At 42.6% G+C, this 25,501-nt stretch overlaps 2 protein-coding genes and 1 long non-coding RNA gene across 3 annotated transcripts; all 3 read right to left on the minus strand.

The window, feature by feature from the left end:
* Positions 1–7,769: 7,769 nt before the first annotated feature.
* LOC307033651 lies at positions 7,770–8,381 on the minus strand. Its single transcript, XR_013806599.1, has 3 exons — positions 8,274–8,381; positions 7,980–8,187; positions 7,770–7,893 (listed from the first exon to the last, which is right to left on the minus strand). It is a non-coding gene; the product is annotated as an uncharacterized lncRNA (long non-coding RNA).
* Positions 8,382–20,397: 12,016 nt separating this feature from the next.
* LOC307034248 (uncharacterized protein) lies at positions 20,398–25,203 on the minus strand. Its single transcript, XM_079673007.1, has 5 exons — positions 25,100–25,203; positions 24,836–24,940; positions 24,335–24,446; positions 24,004–24,108; positions 20,398–20,646 (listed from the first exon to the last, which is right to left on the minus strand). Exons 1-5 carry the CDS (start codon positions 25,115–25,117, stop codon positions 20,633–20,635), a joined length of 354 nt encoding a protein of 117 aa, XP_079529133.1. The 5' UTR covers positions 25,118–25,203; the 3' UTR covers positions 20,398–20,632.
* On the minus strand, positions 20,952–23,965 carry LOC307034528 (uncharacterized protein). Its single transcript, XM_079673354.1, has 6 exons — positions 23,273–23,965; positions 22,929–23,112; positions 22,494–22,751; positions 21,998–22,169; positions 21,511–21,659; positions 20,952–21,320 (listed from the first exon to the last, which is right to left on the minus strand). Exons 1-6 carry the CDS (start codon positions 23,408–23,410, stop codon positions 21,157–21,159), a joined length of 1,065 nt encoding a protein of 354 aa, XP_079529480.1. The 5' UTR covers positions 23,411–23,965; the 3' UTR covers positions 20,952–21,156.
* Positions 25,204–25,501: the final 298 nt, after the last annotated feature.

Below are 25,501 nucleotides of genomic sequence, written 5' to 3' on the forward strand. Positions count from 1 at the left end.
AATGTCTTCTGGCCAATCAGAATCAAGATAACGACGTGGTGTTGTTACAGGAAGTCCCGACGGAGAATACTTTTGCTGTAGTAAATCTCTATGCATCAATACAACATTACGTGTTGATAGAAATCAACACGTAATGAAATAAGACCCCACGGTTTGATGATTGATAGGTGTGTGGGCTGTCTTTCATTTTGACACACAGAACAATGGGGGCTATTGACCCTTATCCACAATGTAAAGTCATTCACACAGCGCTCTTCTCTCTGTGAGGAGCAGAAGGTTCAGCTTTCAGAACAAAGTAACAAAAAACTAAAATGGAATTCATTTTTTTTTTTAAATATGTGTGTAGTAATAGATGTATTTATTTTTCTTCTCAAGAGAGTACCAAAGGCAGAATGTGTATTTTATGTTCGTATTTCAAAAAATCTCCTGGGGGAGAATCTCCCCAACTCTTTCACCTGTGGAGAATTGCAGGATTGGCTCCAGGTCGTCCTTTTTATTTACGAGAAGACACATTTGCCTTTTTATTTCATACAGTTCAATTTGGGTTGAGACAGGGAAATAATCTAAACCTCACGCGTGGCGTTTCACTTTCAAGGGGAGCGTGTATGTAATTACATTGCAAATACTGATTTGAGCCCCACCACTGTATGGGTTTGCCCTACCATAGATTACCCAACAAAAATACTCTGGAGCCGCAACTGATTATGTTTATTGTTTTTATTTGTAGGGCTTTGTCCTAATATTTATTTTTGTTTAAAACTATGTTGAAAGATTAGTTATTTTGCTACGAAATTCTGAATGAAATTCTGAATGAAAGGCTGCGCGCGCGACTGGTTTTTTGCTGGGTTGAGTCGTGTGGGTTTTTGAGTAGGATGCGGCACAGCAGCCTGTCAGTTTACTCTTGCTAGGTTAGTTTGGCTATTATCATTTATATTTATCTGCAACAATGGATATCAGGAAGTGGTTCATGAAAAGAATATGGCAACTCAGCGCCAGCCGCAGGCACATCAGTTACGTTACCAACGAGCTAGCAAACCAGCCAGGGACAAGGGAGGCTGGCAATCAATTATATTTGTAGAGAAATTGACACAAGCCGGCTCTCTCACAAACTCCTGCTCTGTGCGCAAGCAGACCGCTGCACATGCTCTCTGCCTCGCTCAATCTCTCTCCCTTTCTCTCCATCGCTCAACCTTACTCCACCTCTCCACCCTGTGCTTGCCCAATTTGGCACAGCGTTACAAATGTGCCACAAAACCAACTAATGGATGTAGCCTATAATAAGACCGTCAACAGCCTTATGGCAACCTAAAACCCCTCTGTTTCCGTAACAACAATTCACGAGCGCCCCCCCCCCCCCCCCCTTTGAAAATTCAGATTTCCCGGGAAATGTAAGTTTCGGGGTGGGCAAATCAAATGCCCGCCCAGAGACGTATGTCTGCCGCCGGGTCTGAGATTTAGTCTTCTCAAGCACCAACTATCAAATATCTCTCCTGATTGTTGGCACTTGACAATCACTTTCCCTGAATTTTACTCAGGTGTAACTAAAGTCAGCTTTAAGGGTTGTTTATATTTCACATCATTAATCAGAATTTGCAAAGTAACTAAAATAAATGTAGTGAAGTAAAAATACCAGGTTAACCTCTGAATTGTAGTGGAGTAGAATTACAAAGTAACAATGAGCTGTCATGTGGGTATATATTAATGCTGCGCATTATGGACACAAGCGATTTTCACCCATGTAGTAATTACATGTTTTAAATTTGTACACACCAATGTGTTTCCTATCGCCTAAACCTCCAGGGCTGTGTATAGTTTAATACTGTCAACTTCTAATTTTGGGAAAAAAGAAAACGTCTTTTAAAACTACAATTCCCAGTAGAGACGTGCCATAGAGAACATGTTGCGAAACACAATAGCCAGCGTGTGTAGTTCTGGGGGGGCGTTCGAGTCCAGTTTTGAATAGTCTGCCTTGGTTTCGTTCCATTTCAAAGAGCTTGACGCTCGCGTAAACTTGGCCACTCCAACATCCAATCCCAGAGCTTGAAGATTAATTAAAGGGTTTGTCAACGGGACTGTAGTCCCAAACGATAGCTGGGGATTATGGGTAGTGTAGTGTCTTGGGCCATCCTAAACTGAATTTCTTTTCGGATATCATATCGCATTAACAACACCACATCTGGCTTCACAGAGATCTTCTGTTACTCTCCTTTCTTCTTAGAAGTATATAGAAACACCTGACTCTGGATTTGTTTTAATGTTTGAGGTGCAATAAACGACACAGCAGCTTTTTGGCATGTTAAAACTGTTATTTTCTGCCTCGTCATTGAGAGTGACGGCTGGCAAAATTACAGCCTCACCTACTGATTTCAAATGTGTGCTCTAAAATGGTATAAATGATTATTATCATTATTATTATTATAAGCAAGACAATAAATGGCAAAGATCTTTAGAAAATAAACGTATTTAAGATACGTTCATAAGAAACGTAACGTAGGAGAAAATATGTTTCGAGAAGATATGTAGAAAATAAAGGTATTTGAGATACGTTCATAACGAACGTAACGGGGGAGAAAATACGTTTCTCGCTAAACGTAATTGAGAATGCAGTTTAGCTCTGTGGGAACGTAAGTTTTAGGAGACAGGGTTGCGGGAGGGGACATTGACAGAGGATTACTCAAAAAGTACACAGTAAGTACTTCATAGTACTCGTTGTGGGAGTAGTTTCACTACTAGCCTACTGAGTCCAACAGGGTCGATCTCACGAATAACTATTGGCAGAAAAAATAATAACAAACTCGAGAGACGGCTGAGTTGACCGCAGTGCAGAATCGCTGTATAGTGGAAATCTCCTAACAATGATGTCCATTTTAGACACAGGCCTATTATATTTCCAGCCCTTAATAACATTCATTTTCTGGGCTCAATATGTGTCTTGCTGTTTTCGTTGTGAAAACAAATGGACCGTAGATACACGGATTGACCGTCCTCATCTGCGCTCTTATTTTGAAAGACAACTTCCGGTAGCAGAATATGAAAAAACAAGGGTTTTTTTTGTTTCTGTTTTCTAGTGATTTTATTTTTTGTTTTGTAAGTAGAAAATGAAAATCATCCCGTTTTTTTAAGTTTAATAAATCCATTTTTGACCATGATAAAGAAAAACGCCTTGTATTTCAATTTTGGTTTTTCAATTTGAAAACGAAAATCAAATACCCAGTAGTTTTTTGTTTTTGAATATCCATTTGTGAAAAGAAAATCTAATGACCAAAACATACACTGACCGTGTACGTTTTGTTAGTTAGATTTTTCGTTTTAACACAAAAATGAAAATAACAGCCTTTTTTCGTTTTAAATCAAAAACGAATAAACGGGAAACCAAAGCCGTTTCCCAGTTGTTGTTGTTGTTGTTGTGTGAATAAAAAAACGGATAACAAGAAGACCTAATAAAAAAAACGGGCTGATTTTGGTTTTTGATAACAACTTCATTCAGTTTTCCATTTTGTATAGATGAGCGTAACGGCCCGTCTACACTACAGGCATCAATTTTTTTTTAAGCTGGGCGTGTCTGAAGCTTGGCGATTTTTTGCGAGCAACGCGACCAACAACCAATCACATGAATCTCCCGCCCCCGACATACAAAGCAATAGCAATGTTAAAACGAAGTAAACTGGATATAAACTCTCCAAACAGGCGAAAAACCTACCAGTTTCACCCACTGTCTCTGCCACCTCCCTCCATGCCTTGTTCCTCCGGTTTGTATCCCGGTAAATAGTTCTGGTCGTAAAGAACCGGGTGATTTGCTACCGTAACATCTCGTTTGGAATATGAGGAAATGAACTGCGGTCTGGCTCTCCCAGCTTGCACGCGGTTTGATTGGCTAGCGCTTGCACTGGCGGGATTTGCATAAACGGAATTTGATTGGCTGATGCCAAGCATCGAGCCTCAAAAGTTTTTTAATTTTTGAGGTGCAATAAACTACACAGCAGCTTTTTGGCATGATAAAACTATTATGTTCCGCCCTATACAGTCTATGGTTCCGCCTCACTCATGAGCGTAACAGCTGGAGAAATTATAGCCTCGCCTACTGATTTTAATTTAAACATATATCAAGACCGATTGTCGATTACCAATGATCGAATGTAATTGTTTGCCTGACTGGCCATCGTAATTGAGCTCTTTGAAGATCCAAAAATCCACGGTTTTCAAAAAAGATTGATCGGATGGGCAAAAACTTCAGAATTTGTATTGACCGCCATTCAAATGACAGCGTTGTTTTCCCCCGAAAGTGAGCAGGGCCGTAATTTTTGCCCGGAAGTGACGTAGGTGTTACTCTCATCTATAGAAGAATGAAGAAAAGCAGTCTGGTGGACCGGAAGTTAAAGGACACATTTCAAAATAAAAGACACGAGGATATGCTGTAAAAATCCTGGAACCCAGAAGTCTGACGAGGATACGTTTATCTCTGCATTCACATGCAGATATGCGTTTATAGAGATCAATATAGTATGCAAGCACTGTGCATAACTTTATTTCGCTGACTTCCGGTTTGTACTGTGTCGGTAAATCCAGTGTCCAGCTTATTGTTTTTCTTCAACAAGTTTGACTACATTGAAAGACAGAAGAGTATGTGCATTCTTAATGAACATACTATCCATATTGTGTATGTGTCAGGGTGTTATGCTACAGGTCCATGAAGACAGGCCCCACAGTGAGTTCAGGATGGAGTGTTACTGTCTTAGTTACCGTCTGGTTAAACATGTTCCTGGGGATTTGGCTCATTTTAGACATGTTAGACACAGCCAGTAGTAAAACATCAACTTTAGCTACTCCCCAGAAATGGACTGACTGGTCTGTGTGTGCTGCACAGCGGTCACAGATGTGTTTTGTTCCTGTTCTGTTGTTAAAGAGTTATTTGTCTTCGTTCATAGTATGAAAGTGAATCAATTCATATCAGTCTGTATAAGAAGTTGTAAGTATAGAAAACATCTAGGAACAAAGATATGACTTTGTATTTACTCCTTAAAATAGCACAATGTTATTAAACCAACATCTTACCCTAAAATAAATAATACAAAGCAAACTGAATATATATTCATTTTGTTTCTCTTCTTACAGGTGGGGCTGAAAGACTCGACCCCTGTTGAGCTGGAGCATCATGGCTGCAGGTGTGACGTGTGTCTCTCCACATGACTCCCAGTGGGTCCCCAGTACTCAGTTGTGCAGAGCAGCAGTGGTACAAACCAAGAACTATGGCAATTCTGAGAATAATGTCATAGTAATTCAAATACTAAAACTACACACTCATCATGTCTCATACACACATCATCTCATCATTTCTATATCTTGCTTAGACCCACAGTGTGTAAAACCAGGCCCGGTAGAGAACATGGCTGGGATGACCCAGAAATCAGCGCAGGTTCTGGTCCAGGCTCTCGTCATCTCACGCCTAGACTACTGCAACTCCCTCCTGGCTGGTCTACCTGCATGTGCCATCCAACCTCTGCAGCTCATCCAGAATGCAGCGGCTCGTCTGGTCTTCAACCTTCCAAAATTCTCCCACACCACGCTGCTCCTCCGCTCCCTTCACTGGCTTCCAGTAACTGCTAGAATCCACTTCAAGACACTGGTACTTGCGTACCATGATGCGAATGGATCTGGCCCTTCCTACATCCAGGACATGGTTAAACCGTACACCCCAGCACGTGCACTCCGCTCTGCATCGGCCAAACAGCTCGCTGCACCCGCACTGCGAGGGGGACCCAAGTTCCCATCAACAAAAACTTGTGGGTTTGCTATCCTGGCTCCAAAATGGTGGAATGAGCTCCCCATTGAAATCAGGACAGCAGAAAGCTTACACATCTTCCGGCGCAGACTAAAAACTCATCTCTTTAGACTCCACTTCGAGCGATTGAATTACTAACAAAGCACTTATATACTAATAAAGGGCTGGCTTATCTAAAGCCAGTTGAGTAGCACTTGAAATGTTTGGCTCTATGAAACCTTATATGATTCTGTTTTCTTCAAGGTTGTATCTTCCTGGTCGAATGCACTTATTTTAAGTCGCTTTGGATAAAAGCGTAAGCTAAATGCAATGTAATGTAATGTAATGTAATGGACGTCCACAAATCCAAAGTCGAGAACAATGTCAGAGAAGGATAGCTTGTCTTGATGTCTCTGAATTTGCTTCAAATAGGAGCAGCACACTATCCAAAGACATCAGTGGAGAGCTGCTGGATCTGTCTGCCCTCAAAGTGCCAGAGTTCTACAAGGCTTCACCGCTGCTTCTGCACCATAGGTATCACCTGTGAGGTGCTACTAGTGGACTCTGCTCTCTGTAAAGTTCAAGCTGGCAGTCGCTTGTCATATGAACATCACCATGACAGCTAGAATTCACACCGCTGCCTACCACGGCCAGATCTACCACTGGCTTCTACAGGCTACAACCATCTGCATGTGTTTTTGTTGTTGTGAACATCAACAGCTGCCCTTCAGGGGATAGTTCTGGTCTTTTTAAGTGGGGTAGTATGTGGTATATATATCCATAATCAGTGTACTACCTACAGTAGTCATGTAGAGAAACATAAAGGAGCCCCGGCACAGCAGAGCCATGTACTGCTGAGGACGTGGGCAGAAGCAACATTTATTTTATCCACCCAAAAAAGCGATATCAGTTTAAGTGTACGTTATTTAACGCTTAAACTGAAATCGTTTTTTTCAAGTGGGCCTTCATTTTTGGATGGATAAAATAGGTGTTGCTGCTGTGCTGGTACTCCTGTCTCTCCTACAAACTGGGGTTGTGCCAACCGCTGTCTAATGAAAGCTTTAGCGCAAGTTCAATAAGGAAGACCTAACAATGAGTCACTTACACGTCACTATTGCTCTCTCCCCCCTCATTAAACATGTGGGCGTCACCCCTCAGCAGCCAATTGCTGCAAACGTTAAATTCCTTAAATGACTGCTCTTCCCTCCTGTCAGCTGTCATTTCAGGTGATTACATGCAATGGTAGTACTACATACTCCTTCTCGTGAGAAACGAAGATGTCAAACTCTGACAATTCGGATCACGAACCTTCTCTGGAAGTCTTCGGTCCCGGTTCGGCTCCCTTCAGTGGATTATCATCAGAGGCAGACCTCCTCATCGCCCGGCTCCTGCAGCAGGGCATTCCCACAGCTCCAGGCCTCACTCTCCAGGCCTCACTCTCTCTCAGCTCCGAGAGCTCTCAGACCAGGTCTCCGGCATAACTCCCCAGTCCGGGGCAGCAGCTCCAGTCAGCTCCCCGGAGAGATCAGGGCGAGGACGCGGCCGCAGCCGCGGAGGAAAAAGAGGCAGGAAGCCGAGCCCGCCAGGATCCCGTCCGCCTCCAAAATCCACCCCTTCCCAGGCTCGCCAGGCCGGGAGTGTCTCTAACACGCCCCTCATGGAGAGTATCGCGGCCGGCTCCCTGCAATCCCTGGCGAGCGCCATGATAGCTATCGATGCTTGCCTCCAGGCCCTGGAAGACTCCGTCACAGGAGCTTCAACTTCCACTGCACTCAGAGCACCGCTCTCTGCCTCATTACCGCCGGGGTTGCCGGGTCAGGGTGTCCCACGCATTCCAGCAGTTGCTCCCCCCTACTCTCTGGCTTCGGCCCTCCCAGCCCCCCCTTCAGGTAGGCCTTTCATTTCCCAAGCCGCCAACATCTCCTCATGGCTTAGGTCGAAAATTCTTGAAGGGAAGGACGTCAATCTGCTCAGCCTTATTCTGCCCTCCCCGGAGTGCGATAAAGCCATCGCCACAGGAGGGAATATCACCGCCGTCTTTAAGGCCGCAGACCCCAGGCGTATCAGAGACATCAGCGTAGTGCAATTCATGGTCGCTTTCGGCATCTTCCGTGATGTTCTCTGCTCCGTCTACCCTGAGAGAAAAGTATAATTAGATGCGTACATGGCCATTATCGGCGACATCAACATTAGATACGGGAAATCCGTCTTCTATCAGTACCACAAAAGCTTTTCAAGCAAAGCAGCGCTCCACCTAGCACATAGCAATATCCGCCTGGACTGGTCAGTGATGGACATTGAGCTGCTCGTGATGGCCACCGGCGGCCAATCTGCTATCTCATGCAACAGCTGCGGAGCACAGGGCCACATCGCTCCCCTCTGCCCCTCAGTGCCTTTCTCCGCACCCAGAGCCTCCCACATGCAGTATGCTGGGAACGATAGACCAAGCCGTCAGGCGCAGACTAGACACGAAGATAGGATTCGTCCTAGTTTTAACGAAAATGTTTGCACTCACCCTTACTGTACATTTCTTCATATCTGCAGTTTCTGCAGGGATGCACAACCGAAGTCCGTTTGCCCCAGGCGCAGCCATAGCCCCACAGTAGCTCTGCGCCAGAAACCTTGTGGCCGAAAAACATTCTGAAATATCACCCCTCCACTCCCATTAACATCCCTCAGCTAGCAGTCGTGCTTTCTACTCACCCAGATTCCGCGTTCGTTGACTATCTCCTGTCAGGGCTCTCCCAAGGCTTCCGGGTAGGGGCCCTCTCATCTCCCACAGTGACTTTCGTAGCAAAACTTACAGTCAGCCGCTAAAGAACCCAACATAGTTTCCCAGCTCATCGACAAAGAACTTCTCAAAGGATACATAGTCGGTCCTTCTAGCTCCTCCCCCTTCTCAGTGTTCCATTCAAATCCCATCGGTATAGCCACACGCGAATACTCCGGAAAAAAGAGGCTGATTTCGATCTGTCCGCTCCCCGCTCCGGCCCATCCTGCAGCGTCAATAGTATCATCCCTCCAGATCAGTTTTCCCTCCACTATGCCCCAGTGGATAATGCAATAAAGATGATCAAGTTCACAGGGCACGGAGCTTGGCCCTCCATAGCGGACATTACAGATGCCTTCAAAATCATCCCCATTCATCCGTCTCAGCAGAATTTGTTCTGTATTAAGTGGGAGTCCAAATTCTATTTTGCAGTTCACCTGACCTTCGGGTGCAGAAGCACCCCCTGCATTTTCAATTCCTTCTCGGAAGCGCTCTGCTGGATCCTGCTGAAAATCGTCAGAATCCCCTCCGTCCTTCACCTACTGGACGACTTCCTCCTCATAGATCCGCCACAGGAAAGCTCAGGGATCTCACTGGCCAAGCTTAAACATTGCTTTCAGGAGTTAGGCGTCCCTCTCTCCAAGGAGAAAACGCTAGGTCCCGACACACGCTTAGAGTTCTTAGACATCATCCTCGACTCCATAGACATGAAGGCGTCTCTCCCCTCCGACAAATTGCAGCGCATCCGGGACATCACCAAGTCATACTGCAAGCAACAAGTTATCACAAAACAACAGTTGCTCTCCCTTCTCAGACACCTCAACTTCGCCATGCGCGTCATCCCCCAGGGGCGCTCGTTCATCTCCCGCCTCCTGGACGCAGCATCGGCGGTCGACAACCTCCATGACTGCGTTTTCTTAGACGAAGGCTGCAGCTCAGACCTACGTTCCTGGTCCCTCCTGCTCGCCCACTGGAACGGAGTTACTTTCTTTTACGATGACCTCCTGTGTTCCTCCGACTCAATGAGGCTTTTCACGGATGCCGCCCCATCCGCGGGCTTCGGTGGGTTTCTTCAGGGAGAAAGAGAAGTTCAAGTAAGATGATGGAAGACAGTCTAATCACCCAACCAAGCACATCAGCATCTATGTCTCACTGTGGCGTAATCGAACTGCTGATTGGGCTAGTCCTATTTCATGGGTCATGTTTCAGTATTTACCTAAGCAAACATTATTTCATGCTGCTCATATTGCACTTCATATTCTTGGTTTCATGCTCATATGGCTCATGTTAAGCAGGGTATGATATTCATGCATCATTGTACTCAAGCAACAGCTGCATTACATCGTTTTCATCTCCCTCTTCGCCGGGCATCGGCTCGTGCCGGCTATCCAAGATCTCTCAGTTTACCTATGGTAAACATGCATATAACTGGTGGTGGTGTCTTAAGAGCATTTCAGGGCTCGTTCAGGATAGGTGCAGCAAACCTGCCGCGATCAAGGTAATTATTCCTCTTCCCTACAACAACTGGACGGCGGTCCTCCTCTGCCTTCACATCCTACACTCGCCCGGACATCAGCGCCGTCCTGGCCATCCAACGATCTCTCGGACCCTAACTACGGTATTTATGCATATAACTGGTGGTGGTTCATAACACGTTTTCAAGTATAAATGTTCATTATGGTATCGGATTTCAAACTGTATCCCTGTCCTAGTCCGCGAGCTCCCGCCCACAGGGAATAATGTCTCGCCTCACGTTGCATCTACACGTCACGAGCTACATTCTCCTGCACGCAGGTATCTAATCCAGGCCCGTGCTCAAATGTGTCTGTGTAAAAATGCATACCCTGCGACGTCAGGTCATAAGAAGAAGAGAGGAAAAGAAAGAGAGAGAAAAGAAAGAAGAGAGAGTAAAAGGGAAAGAAGAAAGGAACGTGTCCCCCCGTAGACTCCGGTCTGTGCTCAATGTGCCTGTGTTAAAATGTATACCCAGCGACGTCAGGTCGTAAGAAGAGGAGAGGAAAAGAAAAGAGAGAGAAAAAAAAGAAGAGAGAAAAAGAGAGAAGAAGAAGGGGTCGCGTGTCCCCATAGACTTCGGTCTTGTGGACTGCGGGTCCCCGTAGACTTTGGTCTCGTGGCTGTGGGCCACCGTAAACTTCGGTTTCCGTCATAAACAAGATCCCTGCTTCGGCAGGACGTTCTACCTTCGTGGCGGCGTAGTCAAGCCCTGCTAGCCAGGCAGGCGACCCTCAGGTCGTTTTCAGATAAGACCGGCACTGATTTCGGCAGTCAGAGTCTCAGCATGACCCGTAAACTCCGGCAGTGATTCCGGCCCCCTGCCGCATACATATATTAATCTATTATTTCCTCCCCATATCACCACAGTCACCCTACAAGGTAAGAACTCAGTTCATCTCAGTATTCTATACTTCACTGGTTTTGGGGATTTTCATCGGAGCGGTTCTTTCCCTCCCGAATGATTATCCTGCAAACCGGGGCCTAATCGCCAAAACACCATTCCATTCTCCTGTTGTATTATCATGGCAATCATTTCATTTATATGACGTGTAACAATAAACATGTATTCCATACATCACATCTCTCCGGTTTGAACTGGAGGTTATACACTGACTGAATAAGAACCTCATACAGCCCCACCTAAAACATAACACACTATCATCTTAAAGTCTCTTGAGGTCACCTTAAGAGGAAAATATGCTGATTCAACACATATACAGAGACAGTGACATGATCCAAGAGACAACAGCCCTCTGTGTGTCTCTAACTACATTCACAGGTGCCTCAAATGTCTGTTGATATATTACGATTAATTTCAATAAACATGTATGTTGAGAATTATGTCTGGTGTTTCTTAAATCACTGCAGTTGTTAAGAGTAATGAGATACAGATAAATAAAGTAATGATCATATTTGTAACTGACTCAAAATCTGATCAAGACAAAAAGGTTTTTTATGTTCAGTAACATTGAACAACAATCAGTACGAATAGCTTTTTTAATGGCTTAATTTAACACAATAGCAAACACAACTCCACAACCCCCCCTAACCACACAAGATGAACAAAGTGAACCCAAAACAAAGACAAAGCTCTACCCCCTAATAATATCCCTTAAGATATCAATAACTTCTTCCATCCCTGTCATTTCAAAAAGTCACCCTGGGAAAGACTCATCCCTACACTTAGGGCAGTGAGGCGAGTTCTCTGTCCATTCTGTTATCCACGTCGGCACCCAACCAGGCTACGGCAGCATGGTGCCACCACGGGATTTTCCATGACATCTGCAAGAATACATAAAAAATATATTGTGATGGTAGTCTCAAGCAGTTTTCATCTGACTCATATTACCTGTTAATATTACAGTGTGTAATATATATGTTTTCCCATATACTTTAGTAGCTGGGAATATCAGCATTAAATGTTAGATAGTTATTTTTCAAAAATGCAGGCATGTACATTTTATCTACATTATTTCTTCGTAATTTTGATTATGTTAGTATGTAATAACAATATCTGACTAAAGTCAGCAGTGATTTCCATTTTAATGGGATAACCCCTTAAACTCAGATTTTCCGATAAGGTTCTCTTGTATATCGGTGTATCTCCGTATATGTTTTTAAACCCCTTGTTCCATATTGTAGGACTCTAACATCCATGTGTGTATCTGCTAGTTGCAGCATCATTGCATCCACATCACACTTATATTGAGTACAAGTTTCAAGTCAAGATGCCATTGTTTTAAGGCTGCAAGATTAAATCAAACAGAAAATAACTACATGTAATTTATACACATCCCCCTGTAATGCAGCATGTATATATCTGTTAATTTCTGAATCCCAGGTATCTGCACTAGAATCTAAAATAATCCTTGTGGCTTTGAACAAAGATTGTCAGTTCAGTGTGTTTGTAATGATGAACCCACTAACGGGTCTGACCAGTTTGAAGAGTATAATGCAATGACTTAAATTAGAAAATCTTTAGAATATGGCTAGTTTGTGCAGAATTAGTATGCAAGTTACTAACCTCGGCATAGAAAGGCACTTAAATTTGGACTTGACGGTGGACACCTGGTCAGTCGTCAGGGCCACCGTGCTGGCCTTATTGGCCTGGGCGTACTGGCTGAGGTCCCGCAGGGCCTGTGTGATTGCTGGCAGCTTCTCTGCTGCCAGCACCAGTTCCTCCACCTTCTCCACAGTATCATAATCAATACCACTGGGGGGTTAACAAAAGTGTTAGTTTAGACGCAACACATCACACACATTCCCTCTCCACATACTGTAAATGATTTTCATCATGTAACGTGTTAATGTTTATTCAGCATAATATAGGTCATCATTACTTCATGTAATTTATTTATGACTCTGACTTCACTTTATTTTCCAACTATAGCATTAGTATATTGTTTCTGACTGAAATTCTCTCTTTCAATATTTTATTTTGTGTTGTCACTTAGTAAGGTGGTGTTCAAACAGGGTATATGCAGGAATCCTGAATTCAAATGTAAAACCTTTTAAGACCTTTTTTAAGACCCTTTCCATACATTTTAAGACCTCATCGCCACTTGGAGTTCTAATTGGCGACACACTTTACCTCACATTTACTATATACAGTATTGATTGTCCTTCCTCCTTATCTTCCAACCATTTGGACGCAGACATGAAATTAAAATTCAGATGAACATGGGAAGACTATGGTCTGCGTTTTTAAACGAAGGGAAATAACTCTAACAACAGAACAGGAACAAAACACAACTGTGACCTCTGTGCAGCACACACAGACCAGTTTGTCCATTTCTGGGGAGTAGCTACCACCTGTAAGAAGAGAAACAAAATAAATATGTATTCAGTTTGCTTTGTATTATTTATTTTAGGGTAAGATGTTGGTTTAATAACATTGTGCTATTTTAAGGAGTAAATACAAAGTCATATCTTTGTTCCTAGATGTTTTCTATACTTACAACTTCTTATACAGACTGATATGAATTGATTCACTTTCATACTATGAACGAAGAAAAATAACTCTTTAACAACAGAACAGGAACAAAACACATCTGTGACCGCTGTGCAGCACACACAGACCAGTCAGTCCATTTCTGGGGAGTAGCTACCTTGTGCTAGTTATATTAAAGTTGATGTTTTACTACTGGCTGTGTCTAACATGTCTAAAATGAGCCAAATCCCCAGGAACATGTTGAACCAGACGGTAACTAAGACATTAACACTCCATCCTGAACTCACTGTGGGGCCTGTCTTCATGGACCTGTAGCATAACACCCTGACACATACACAATACAAAGTATGTTCATTAAGAATGCACATACTGTCCCTCCTCTGTCTTTCAATGTAGTCAAACTTGTTGAAGAAAAACAATAAGTTAAACATTACAGAAATAAAAGCTTAATTACTCACCCTCCTAATTGTAAGTACAACTTGAAACATTTCTCCCTCTTGCTGCTGGTTGCAGGTGAAAGTAGGGCGACATTTCTGTTCACATCGCTGACACTTGTCACAGGCAAATCTTGTAGGTATCGCAACAAATATGATGTTGTCACGCAGCGACAAGCTGGACACTGGATTTACCAAATAACTACACACTCTTATGTACATTATACACGTTATTCAAAACCGACAGCCTGTGTGTTGTTTGCTAAACACTGTCATTGAAATACCACACTCAATTATAAAACTCCTGCCCCCAGAATGCACATGTTAAAAGCCATGTAACCAATTAGATCACTTAGAAACCTGGGGCCGTATTCACAAAGCATTTTATCTTACCGCTAGGAGTCCTCCTAACTCGCGCTAAAACATTTTACGTAGGAGTTTTTTCTTAAAAGTTATTCACAAAGCCGCTGAGACCTACTCATACTCAGGATAAATCACTAAGAGTGAACTAAGAGTGACACGCCGTTCCTATGGATGACGTTGATTCTCGTGCATGAGTTTAGAAGCGGTCAGTACGGTGATTGGTTGTTCAGAGTAGGCGGTCTCGGTGAAACTCATCCGCAACATCCCACAAACGAGCCCACTAAATCACCGAAAAACAAGGAAATAGCTTAGGCTAGAAATGTATTCCTATCAAATAGTTATGGACAGTGCAGTTAGCAGAATACACGCATGATGACAAGTTTGTGCAGACCACGATAATGACGTTGTATATGCACGTTAAAGAGAGAGAGCAAACAATACAAATACGTAAATTGCATTAAATCGAGGAGGCAATTAAAAGCACCCTGCAAACTATTATCCAATGAGCATATTTCCAGCACTTAAACACTTTCAATAACAGCCCATACCGCCGTTCAAGTCCCCCTATCATGATGAATGAAAACAATCTGCGTGTTGATGGAATGTACTTTCTTTCTATTGACGAACACGTCCTCATCTTTTGATGGCGCAATTATTTGTATGTGCGTCCCGTCAATAGCACCGACCACACCGGGCATACCTGCAATTGCCATGAAGTTGGCTTTGATCCTGTGTAGTTGTTGATTGTCCAAAGGAAACCGGATAAACTGTTGGATGATATGTGGTCTAGAGAGCGCGTTGATGGTTTGGTTTATGGCACGGCTGACTGATGGTTGCGATATTCCTAAATCGTCGGCATTGCAAAGTTGCATTTTCCCTGTTGCTAAATATCGTAGTGTTGCCAAACATTTTATTTCCGGACTAATAGGATTATTCCTGTTAGTCGGGGATGTTATTGCATCCCGCACTAATTCCACAACAAGTTTGATACCCTCACGATTTAGCCTATATCTCTTGATCAATTCACAGTTTTCCATTGTCTCCAAAACATTTCGTCTCTCAGCCATTTTCAGATTCTTTGTGAATAGGTCTTACTGAGTTAGGAGTCCTCTCGAGGACTTTTAAGCTCTCCCAGACTTAGGTGCTACTTTTAGGCCTAAAATACTTTGTGAATTGCTCTTAGTGAATAAAATTAGGAGTCCTAAATGTAAGACTGACACGCCCATTATGCTTAGGAGTTTCTCCTAAATTCGCCAGTTAGGAGCTACTTTTAGCCCTAAGATCCTTTGTGAATACGGCCCCTGAGCTTGAACACTTTGTTGTGCACAACAATGGAGGACACTTTTGGACAAAGAGTTAGAGGAAGAGGTAAATGCAATATACTGTATGTTGTCTTCAGTACCATACAGTAACTATGTTCATGTCATCTTCACTCTTAGTAAAGTCATTTTGTCTGATACTGTTATGAGTATTGAGAATAAACCTATTTGTGTGTTTCCACATTGCATGTGTTCATGGATTCATAGTCCATATTTACAGCGTGCTACAAATGAAAATGCCTACAACTTTGACTTGAATGTCTTGTTTATTAATCAACTAATGGACAGTGATTCAATTCAGTTTATGTAAGCCTCCCACACACATTCCTCTTTTGAGCGCCTAGTGATTATGGCCTGCATGTCTTTCTGTTGTAACTCAGCTGTCAGCTTCTTAGCAGTTTAGACAAACATTAAATTCATAATGTAGACTAGTTGGACAAAATCATGCTCAACTGTTCCATTACTGTGTGAACTGTTTTAGGGGTCAACTGATATTTTGTTCTCCCACTTGCTGTTGGGTGCAGGTGAAAGTAGGATGACAGTTCTGTTCACATCGCTGACATTTGTCACAGGTAAATCTTGCAGGTATGCAACAAAAATGACGTTGTCACACACCAACAAGCTGGACTGCATACTTGTATTAATCTCTAAACGCATATCTGCATGTGAATGCAGAAATACACTTATCCTCGTCAGACTTCTGGGTTCCAGGGTTGAACTTTTACAGCATTGCCATTATATCCTCGTGTCTTTTATTTTGAAATATGTTCTTTGACTTCCGGTCCACCGGACTGCTTTTCTTCAATCTTCAATACAAAACGGAAAATTTAATGAAGTTGTTATCAAAAACCAAAACCAGACCGTTTTTTTTATTAGGTCTCCTTGTTATCCATTTTTTATTCAGACAACAAAAATGGGGAAACGGCTTTGGTTTCCCGTTTTTTCGTTTTTGATTTAAAACGAAAAAAGCTGGTATTTTCGTTTTTTTGATTCAAACGAAAAATAAAACTAACAAAACGTACAAACTTTTTTTATTAGCTTTTCTCGTTATCCGTCTTTTGATTCAGACAACAACAACAACAACAACAACAACGGGAAAACGGCTTTGGTTTTTTCGTTTTAAATACAAAACGAAAAAAGGCTGGTATTTTCGTTTTTTGGCTTTCCGTTTAAACAAAAAATCAAACTGACAAAACGTACACGGACCCTCTATTCTAACAATTAATATATGTTAAAAGAAAAAGATTTAATGGAATTACAAAAACATTTCTTGTAAAATTACAGTTCTTTTTTGGCAAAAAATGTGATAGTTAATGTAAACCAGGGGTCGGCAACCCCTGGCACGCGTGCCAGCATTGGCATGCGGCACCGTAACCAGTGGCACACTAGGAATAAGTGGAATAAGTGTGCAAAAATATTTAAATGGTAATTTCGGATCCTGAACGAGACCGCCGCCAGAGCGCGTCTCCCCGTCACCTGCAGAAGAAATCCATGCAAGCAACGCAGCCCCACTCTCTTTATCTCCAGGTGACTTTCTGCCTCTTTCATCCGTGGTGCAGTGCTGATCGTTTCACCACGGAGGAAAGCACTTCACTAATTGCAGTACCCATAAGGAGCTGTATAAATGCCGCAGTTTTTGCGTGGTTGTGTATTTAGTTGAAAGCCGAGTGGCGATCTGCTCATCTCTCATCTAAATAATACAAAGGGGTGGACTGGCCACACCCCCCTCTCTCTCTCTCTCTCTCTCTCTCTTAAAGGGACAGCGATCTCATCTCACTCTGCATGACCCTAGTATCATAACATGTGTGCTCTGGAGAATCACAGAACGGACGATAGTCCTTCTTATTATGCTGTTTAAACCAATTATTTAAAATGTGTTGTTAAATTCGGCATCATGTAAGTTGCGCTGACAGGTCCACACACTGCTTCCCAGCAGCGATGCTCTCCCCCGCCCCGTTGATAATTCTCGATCGTTGGCACGCTGATAACAATTTCTTTTTAAAATGGCACTTCATATCAAAAAGGTTGCCGACCCCTGATGTAAACTAACGCTTTTGCAAAGTAAAATTACGTTCTTTTCTTTGTGTTTTACTTGTAAATGGTCTTAGATATACGGTACTTTTTTGTAATAATAAAAGTAATTTTCTGTATTTTAGCTTTTCTTTATCATTTTTAAAAGATAATTATTCTGTTTTCTAGAGGATTATGACTCTATTCTAACAAATAATATATGTTAAAAGAAAAATATTTCATGTAAAATTACAGTAATAGAGGCTACTTTTGGTAAGGTAAGTTACTGTTTTTTTACATGTTATCTCCGTATTTTATTTTACAGTTTTTTTCCTTTTTTTAACGGACATTTTCTGGCGCCCCCCGTCGCAGTGTAGTTGAAGTGTACAGAATCTAATCCTTGGTTTCTTCCCTTGCCAAATGTACCTTGATATGGTTTTATTCCATTCGTTAAACTGCTTGATTTCGATTGGTAGATTCTGGAAAAGGTATAAGAGCCTAGGATGTTCATTTTCACTGATTCCATTCGTGATTCAAAGCTCAGCACTGGGATTAAGTTCCATCTATTTATGTCTTCTTTTATTTTCTGATTTAGAGGGTTGAAATGTAGTGTATACAATTCCTTTGAATCTTTTCAGATGCTTACTCCTAGATATTTTAAGTGGTTCAGATCCCAATTAAGTTCAATGGTTGAGTTTATATTTTGGCTTGGCTTGTAATTAAAGCTCAGTATTTGGGTTTTTACGATATTAAGTTTGTACCCTGAGACAGAACTATAAGGGCGCATTCACACCAGCCTTTTATGGTCCAGTTGATTCGAACCCTGGTGCTTTTAGCCGCTTGGTGCGGTTCATTTGGGTCGGTGTGAACACAGTCCGAGATCTCTTAAGTGAACTAAACAACCGGACTCTGGTCCGCTAAAATAGGTAGTCTCGGAACGCTTGCTTGCGAACTCTGGAGCGGTTCATTGCTGGTGTGAACGCAGTCCGCACCAAAACATAGGAAGGTAGTAAATGTACGTGTCACAAGAATGCGGATATCTTCAAAATCTTTAGCGAAAGAATCCTTCAAGACATCCGCGGTTGTTTAGTTAAAGAGTAAAGCAGAATTAAGTGTTAAACAGTGTTGTGTAAAGTAAAAATGCTCCGTCAACTACATAAAAGTAAGAACACCTGTCGTGGGTGAAACGCCCCTCCTTACTACAGAACGTCTCTCATTATATGTGTTATAATTTTTTTTTAACGGACGTTGTCTGATCATATGCGCGGGCCGCTAGTGTCTGTTGATCTCCAGATTTACAGCAGCATGAGAATAACCTGCCGAAAAAGCAGATGCTCCATGGCGTAGGCTCCGGTAGAAATTGCTGGGATTTGCGTTTTAACCCCCTTAATGTCTGACCAATGGTTGAACAGCATTTCCGCACAGCACACTCATTGGACGATAGCTTCCACTCTCACATTTGTCTTTCCCTTCCTTCGGTATCAAGGAGATTACTGCTTCGCCCCATGAGGGGGGGGGGCTATACCTGTCTGAAGCACGTGGTTAAAAGCATCCCTCATTGTTGGGATCAGTAGATCCATCATTTACCATTCAGAAGGGAAACCATCTGGGCCTGCAGCTTTATTGGGTTTTAAGTCTGCGATTGCCTTTTCTACTTCTTTTTCCATAATTTCTCAAATTAATTTATGATTTTGCTGATCCCTCACTTTAGGAAAAGTTATCGAATCAAGGAAACTCCTGATGTTGGTTTATCTATTTTAGGCTGTGTGTATAGGTGTTTATAGAAACAGACAAAAGTTTGATGTATGTCTTTTAAATTACTATGTATGATACTTTTTTCAGAGTCTTTTATTTTATAGATTGTGTTTTCTACCTGTTGTTTTTTTAATTTGTAAGCCAATAGTTTTGCTGATTTACCTCCTCATAATACCTTTGCTTTAGAAAGATATATATTTTTTATGTCGTTTGAGAGGACATGGAGTTCGTTCTTTTTTTTGTCTATTTCCATTTTAGTTTTTGTATTTAGGGTTTTCTTATGTATATTTTCTAGATGTTTTAATTCTGTTTGAAGCTGATTAGTTTTTTCTGTTCTTTGCTTATTTATGTTTGAGGAGTATCCAATTATTATAGAACAGCTTTGCAAATCTCCCCCACAAATTAGGATTCCTTGGGCCTCCAATGTTATTATTTAAAAAATGTGTTTGTAAAATTACCATTCAGGTCCCGGGGGGGGGCATATACATTCAGGAGGGTAACTAAAGTACCCTGCAAATTTCCCCGAATAAGTACATCTCCCATCTTTGTCCTTTTTTTCATATGTCCTGTTAAAGTGCCCGTGAAGTGCATGTTTTTGCGCCAAAATTAAATGGCAGTTTCATTCCTTACATATCATTTTGCCTGTTCATGGCTAAAATAATTTGTAATTATGTATTTATTTATTTATTTATTAATTATTAATTTGAATAATAACGGCCGTCTGAGTCTCCCGGAAGTTGCAGACGATAGCGGCTGTCACGTCACAAGATGGGCCCAGTTGTGATTGTAAACATGGCGGAGACTTTGGAAATTGATACAAGTGCGAGAGAAATTATTGATTTCGCTTCGCCCACGTGACTGGGCTCACGCGGCCTATCACCCATCATGATTTCCGAACCTTCTCTGTGCTTTTGCCGGTCGTTTTCCCTGTTTTGTGTGTGTTTCGCAGGTTTATCGGTCGCTGCGCGACCGATTTCAATAGGGTCTTCGCCGACCTAGGTCTCAGACCCTAATTATAAAATCCAGTTACCTTGCAAAATGTCGCAACCTGACAACACTGAAACATCCTGGCATTCCTGCTAATCATAATGTTACATCTGTTTTATATGTTTTAGGTGTCAGTGCGACAACTGTAACAACATGGACACTGTAGCCGAGAGTGTGTGCTGTCGGGAAATCCCCGCTGTCACCAGGACCATGGAGGAGGATGGTGTCCACAGCTGCATAATCGACCACCCCGGCTTCCGATCTGGCTGTCTAGACATCTGGGTGCTGCGTATAGCATACTGTGGATACAGGCAACATTATGGCCATCTCCAGCAAGAGGGCAATGAGTAAGCCTTACAAACACTATTTACAATAAAGTCTATTACTAGTATATAAATGTATCAGTTAATATGATGTCATGACAACTTTTGCAACTTTATACGTTTGAATATTAGTCTTTTATGATCTGAGTATAAGAAAATGTAACTTTGAAGTTGACCTATTATCATCTATTGTCCTTCATTTGTAGTAGTCTCTTACAGTAGCTGTCGTCATATCAATGCTATAATGTTTTATCTTGCAGACGCCACCGATACACAGCCTACCGCCAGCTGGTGAGACTTTGCTGGGGTTACCTAGGACGCGACATAAGAGTGCCACTGCCCTCTTGTGCAGTGAACCAAATTCGTCGACAGTTTCCATCCATGGACTATCACGGTTATGAAGAAGGACAGTGACAATACAGTTCTGAAGTGAATGTTTAATACAGTTCCACAGTTGAAGATGCACAGTGACTATTTGGTCTTGAAACGACCGGCATGTGCCTTGATGGCCTCTGCTTTGTCAGGCTTCTCCATTGCCGAGGACAGAGTGGGAGGCTCCTCCAGCTGTACAGGCCTGTCTGCGCTGGGTTTCTTGCAGAGGTCGACCACCTCTCTCATGAGATCATCCACATAGCCTGCAACAGTGTTCAAAGACAGAATACAAAACTGGAACTTTATAATGTTCTCTGATAATAAATGGTGTCTGTCATCAAGCCGAGATCATTCTTTCAATTGGGGTTTTGAACTGAATTAGTTACTAAATCATTAGTACCGGTACATTACCAATCTGGACAATATTATTTCATAATTTCATTTCAAACTCACTGAATGTTGCCTCTACTAGGATCTTCTTCACAACATGACCTCCAGCCTTGTACTTGGGGTAGCGGATTTTGAACCTCTGTTCTCCCGCCTTCGTAGTTGCGGTATGTCTGCTGGCATTCTCGTTGTAATGCAGTCCGGCAAGAAGGATTCTGTTAACATAAACAAAGAAACCGTTTTAAAAATGTGAAAAGAAATATCTCTCTTTTGTAATTATTCCACGTCTATACATGAACAGCTCTATTTAACTTGATATTGATTCAGAAAGTGATTTTGTGTTTTATTTTAGTCCTGGCAATGTGTGTCTTGGAGTTGACAACTTCATCACAGTTCCTTCCTCCATTTTGACACACTATGGGAGATGTGACGTAACGTCGCAAGCTATTATACAGCACGGGGACCTGGTTCAGCACGGTACAAAGACGCCCATTCCCAAGTAACTGAAACAAGTCTAGCTGGTACAGTACAAGCCTTCGAATTATAGACCAACCTGCACAGCATGCCAGTGTAGGAGTACACGTAAGACTTTGGTGCAAACTGAATGATGAGGCTGTGAAAGCCCTCCACCTTGGACGTCTGGTGTACGGCAGAGAGCTTGCCGATGTCCTTGCACAGCATCTTGTCTGTCACCAGTTTCTCCAGTTTGACAGCTGATAGTGAACCTGCAATCAACAGATCAATAAATCAATCATCAACACATTTCAATGGCAGTGCTTGACATTATGGATTATCAATTCTAATGTTTGTTGCTCAGACGTAACTCTTTGGATTATGTACCCAACCATAAGACAGTCAGTACATTGTTGTTGCTGGGTATGTCCTGGGTTTTTAATCACTCAGCATGCATACACTGTATACATTCCATACTCCTTTTGGCGGTGGATGACGGTTAAAATTACAGTCACCCGTTGCTGATGCAACAGACGTAATTTTAAATGTCACGTCTGCCGCCATATCAGAAAAAAGAGTATTGACTCTAAACTCACTTGGTTTGATCCACTTCTTCTTGTGAGCCCTGCCTTGTAGTCTCTTGTGCGCACATGTGGGGAACTTTCCACCATGGCCCCTGTGGAGGTTTAGGACATGCCGCTCCACCGACTTCCATTTATCCACAATCAGTTCTGCGTCGTCTTGCGTGGAGGAAACCACTGCCCAGTACAAGTGGTTGATGATGCTCTGTTGCCATGCTTTCAGGTCCTCACAGCCCTTGAGCTTGCAGATGGCTTTCAGCTTCTTCCCAACAGCTGCAAAGACAATAAATAAAACTGACATCATAAAGAGATCTATCTATTTGAGTGAGGTGTGCAAATAAGATTTGTTACACTGCATGCTGCAATGTCTGTCTGGTGATAACAACTTTACGATAACTCAATAGAAGACTCTACTCCTTGAACTTCAAAAGAAACAACATTGACACATACACTTGGCTCCATGCCAGATGTCACACTGATGTTTTGTGTACGGCATATTCTCTCTAATCCATTTGGCAATCTGGCGATGTCGGTCTGTGACGAGAGTGCCAATCTCCAGGATGTCCTCAAAGAAGGCCACCATCCTCTTCAGGCCTTCCAGTTCCATATGGTAGCTCCCACCACACTCGTTGCTCTGAAAATACAGCAGGGAACATTCCAGTTAGGCAGATAACTAGACAGGAGCTCTGCAATGAGCTGAATATGATTTGAAACACTGTTACTATTACAATATTTACAGATGAAGTTTTACATTTCTCACACAAAACCCTGAACTTGAACAATATAAACTGTACCTGCACCAGCTGTAGGTCGAGCACCACATTTGATTCCAGCTCCATTGTAGTGTATGTTCCAAATTTTGCGCAGTGTCCAGGGCTGTCGGCCCTGCCGTCACCCCCCAGAACCAGAGGTCGCCCTTCAGTCTGCAGCATCGCAATGTGGGCTGCCTGTTGTTGCGTCCATATACCCTATATTGCAGGCTACAGGATGTCTCGCTGGTGTGAGAAGAATGTTCGTTTCACGTAGGTCATCACACCCATGTGGTTTAGGACTCGCAGCACCTTTGTTGGCGACGCACCGGCAAACAGTATGCCTGCAGACAACAGCATGTTGCCTGCAGGGAAGTTTCCAATGCTCGGTTGACTCTGCCACTCAGTTGCCTGCAGACAGGATTCACATGTTTGGTGGATCTTAAGTAGTGTTCCAGTGGTTGTCCACACGTGACGGATGTCGACGCTGCCGCAAGATGGACAATGGCACCACTGTAGCAGTTTACCGAGGCTGGAGCCAAAGACGATGTATTTGGGTTCCTTGTGGCAGATCTCATCCCCAAATGCTTCCCGACTTTCTGACAGATCTGACTTGTCAGAAGAATCAGCCGCTGAGATGGGGCTACTGGGTTCCCAGTCTGAGGAGCCTGATACTGATGGTGGTGCAGCTGGACTGCTGGACGACGCGTTTTCCAGTTGGTGTTGCTCCAGCTTTGACGCCTGGCTGCTTCTGCTGCTAGAGACAGCCTGTGGTGGCTGGTCAGGTGTAGCTGGGTCTCTGGTGCCATGGACGTTCAGCTTTCTCTGCCTCCCTGGTACTGGTAGACTTGCAGTCAGCATCTCGGGCGTCACCTGGCATGCTGGAAATGAAATGATCAATGGAATACTATATTGTGTTTATATAAAACCACAAATCTATGTTGATCTGTTGCTTACTATTTAGAGTTAACAAACTCAACATTAGAAGGAATATCCCGTACTGTAATACAGTATTATATGACACACTCGCTCATCATTTTCTTTTAGGAACTGATTAAACTTCGATTTAATAGTGCAGTACTATTAACCAATCAATAGTGGCATTACCCTTTGACTGTGTCTTTGTTTTTGTGAGTTGTTTCCCAGTCTGTGTCTTGATGCTGACAGTAGCTGTTGGAGTCCAGTCTGTCTGGCAGGCCTGATCTTGACTCTGTCGTTCCTGCCAGGTGAAAACATACATTTCATAGTGTGATGTTGTAAAATATTTTCGAGGGGTTAGAAGTTCTAGACAATATTATCATGATAAACATGTACCCTACAGTAATGCTTAGCTAGAGCCAATGCATATGTAAGTCAATATCATGCCTGACTAGCAACTTTCTACAATAATTATATTTAGCAGACTGGTTTGCCGGTTGCATGTTTGGTGTTTGGAACAAGACTAATGCTAAGCTTTTTGTTTTACATAACAAGTGTAAGGTCTAATGTGTGCATATTACAAAGAAGGTTTTTTATCATGTGTACACTGTGTGTGCCAGTCATGATAACATGCAAGGTAAAACCAGTCAATGTGCTCATCTAAAACAAAACCTGGGGGCAATCACAAACCTGTTCCGGTGCCATGTCTGTGTCAGTGGCCATCTCCATTGATTCCTCTGTGGAAGCAAAACTGCTACCCTCCACTTCTGATTCTGCCAGGAGTTCTTCTACTTTCTGCAAATGTACACAATATGAAATGGATTACAAAATTATTCAAAACAGTATAGGCCTACACCTTGCTCATACTATTTCAACAATAATAATTCAGGAGACTACTAGCCACTGGAATTAAATCCTGATTTAACATCAACAAATTAGGCCTAACAACTTTACCCGCTTTCTCTCTCTCATTGCAAATGCAGATCAAGCCGGTCTTGATGTTGACGTTAAAAGTTGTCCCACAGCTGAAGTCCCAACTCTGGGGAAAACAGTTGGAATTGCTCCCTTCTTCAGGATCAAGGTCCTCTTTGTCGCAATACCCATCGGCGCTCGTAGTAGAGCACTTTCATCAAAGGAGTCCCTTGTGAAGTGTTCACTGCCAAGAACACTGTATTTGGTAGGCTCCCAGTCCTTCCTGGTTCTCTGTACTTGCTTTGCCCATGCCTTTGACAGATCTGTAGAAATAAAATAAATCCAACCATTAATAGTCAAAAGATAAACTCTCTATTCTATAGGTAATCTATTATGACATCATTAGCATGGCCATGGAAGTCAATTTAGTTGAGGACAATATTT

Source organism: Notothenia rossii (genome assembly GCF_949606895.1).
Source record: "Notothenia rossii genome assembly, chromosome: 3".
Taxonomy (NCBI): Eukaryota; Metazoa; Chordata; class Actinopteri; order Perciformes; family Nototheniidae; genus Notothenia; species Notothenia rossii.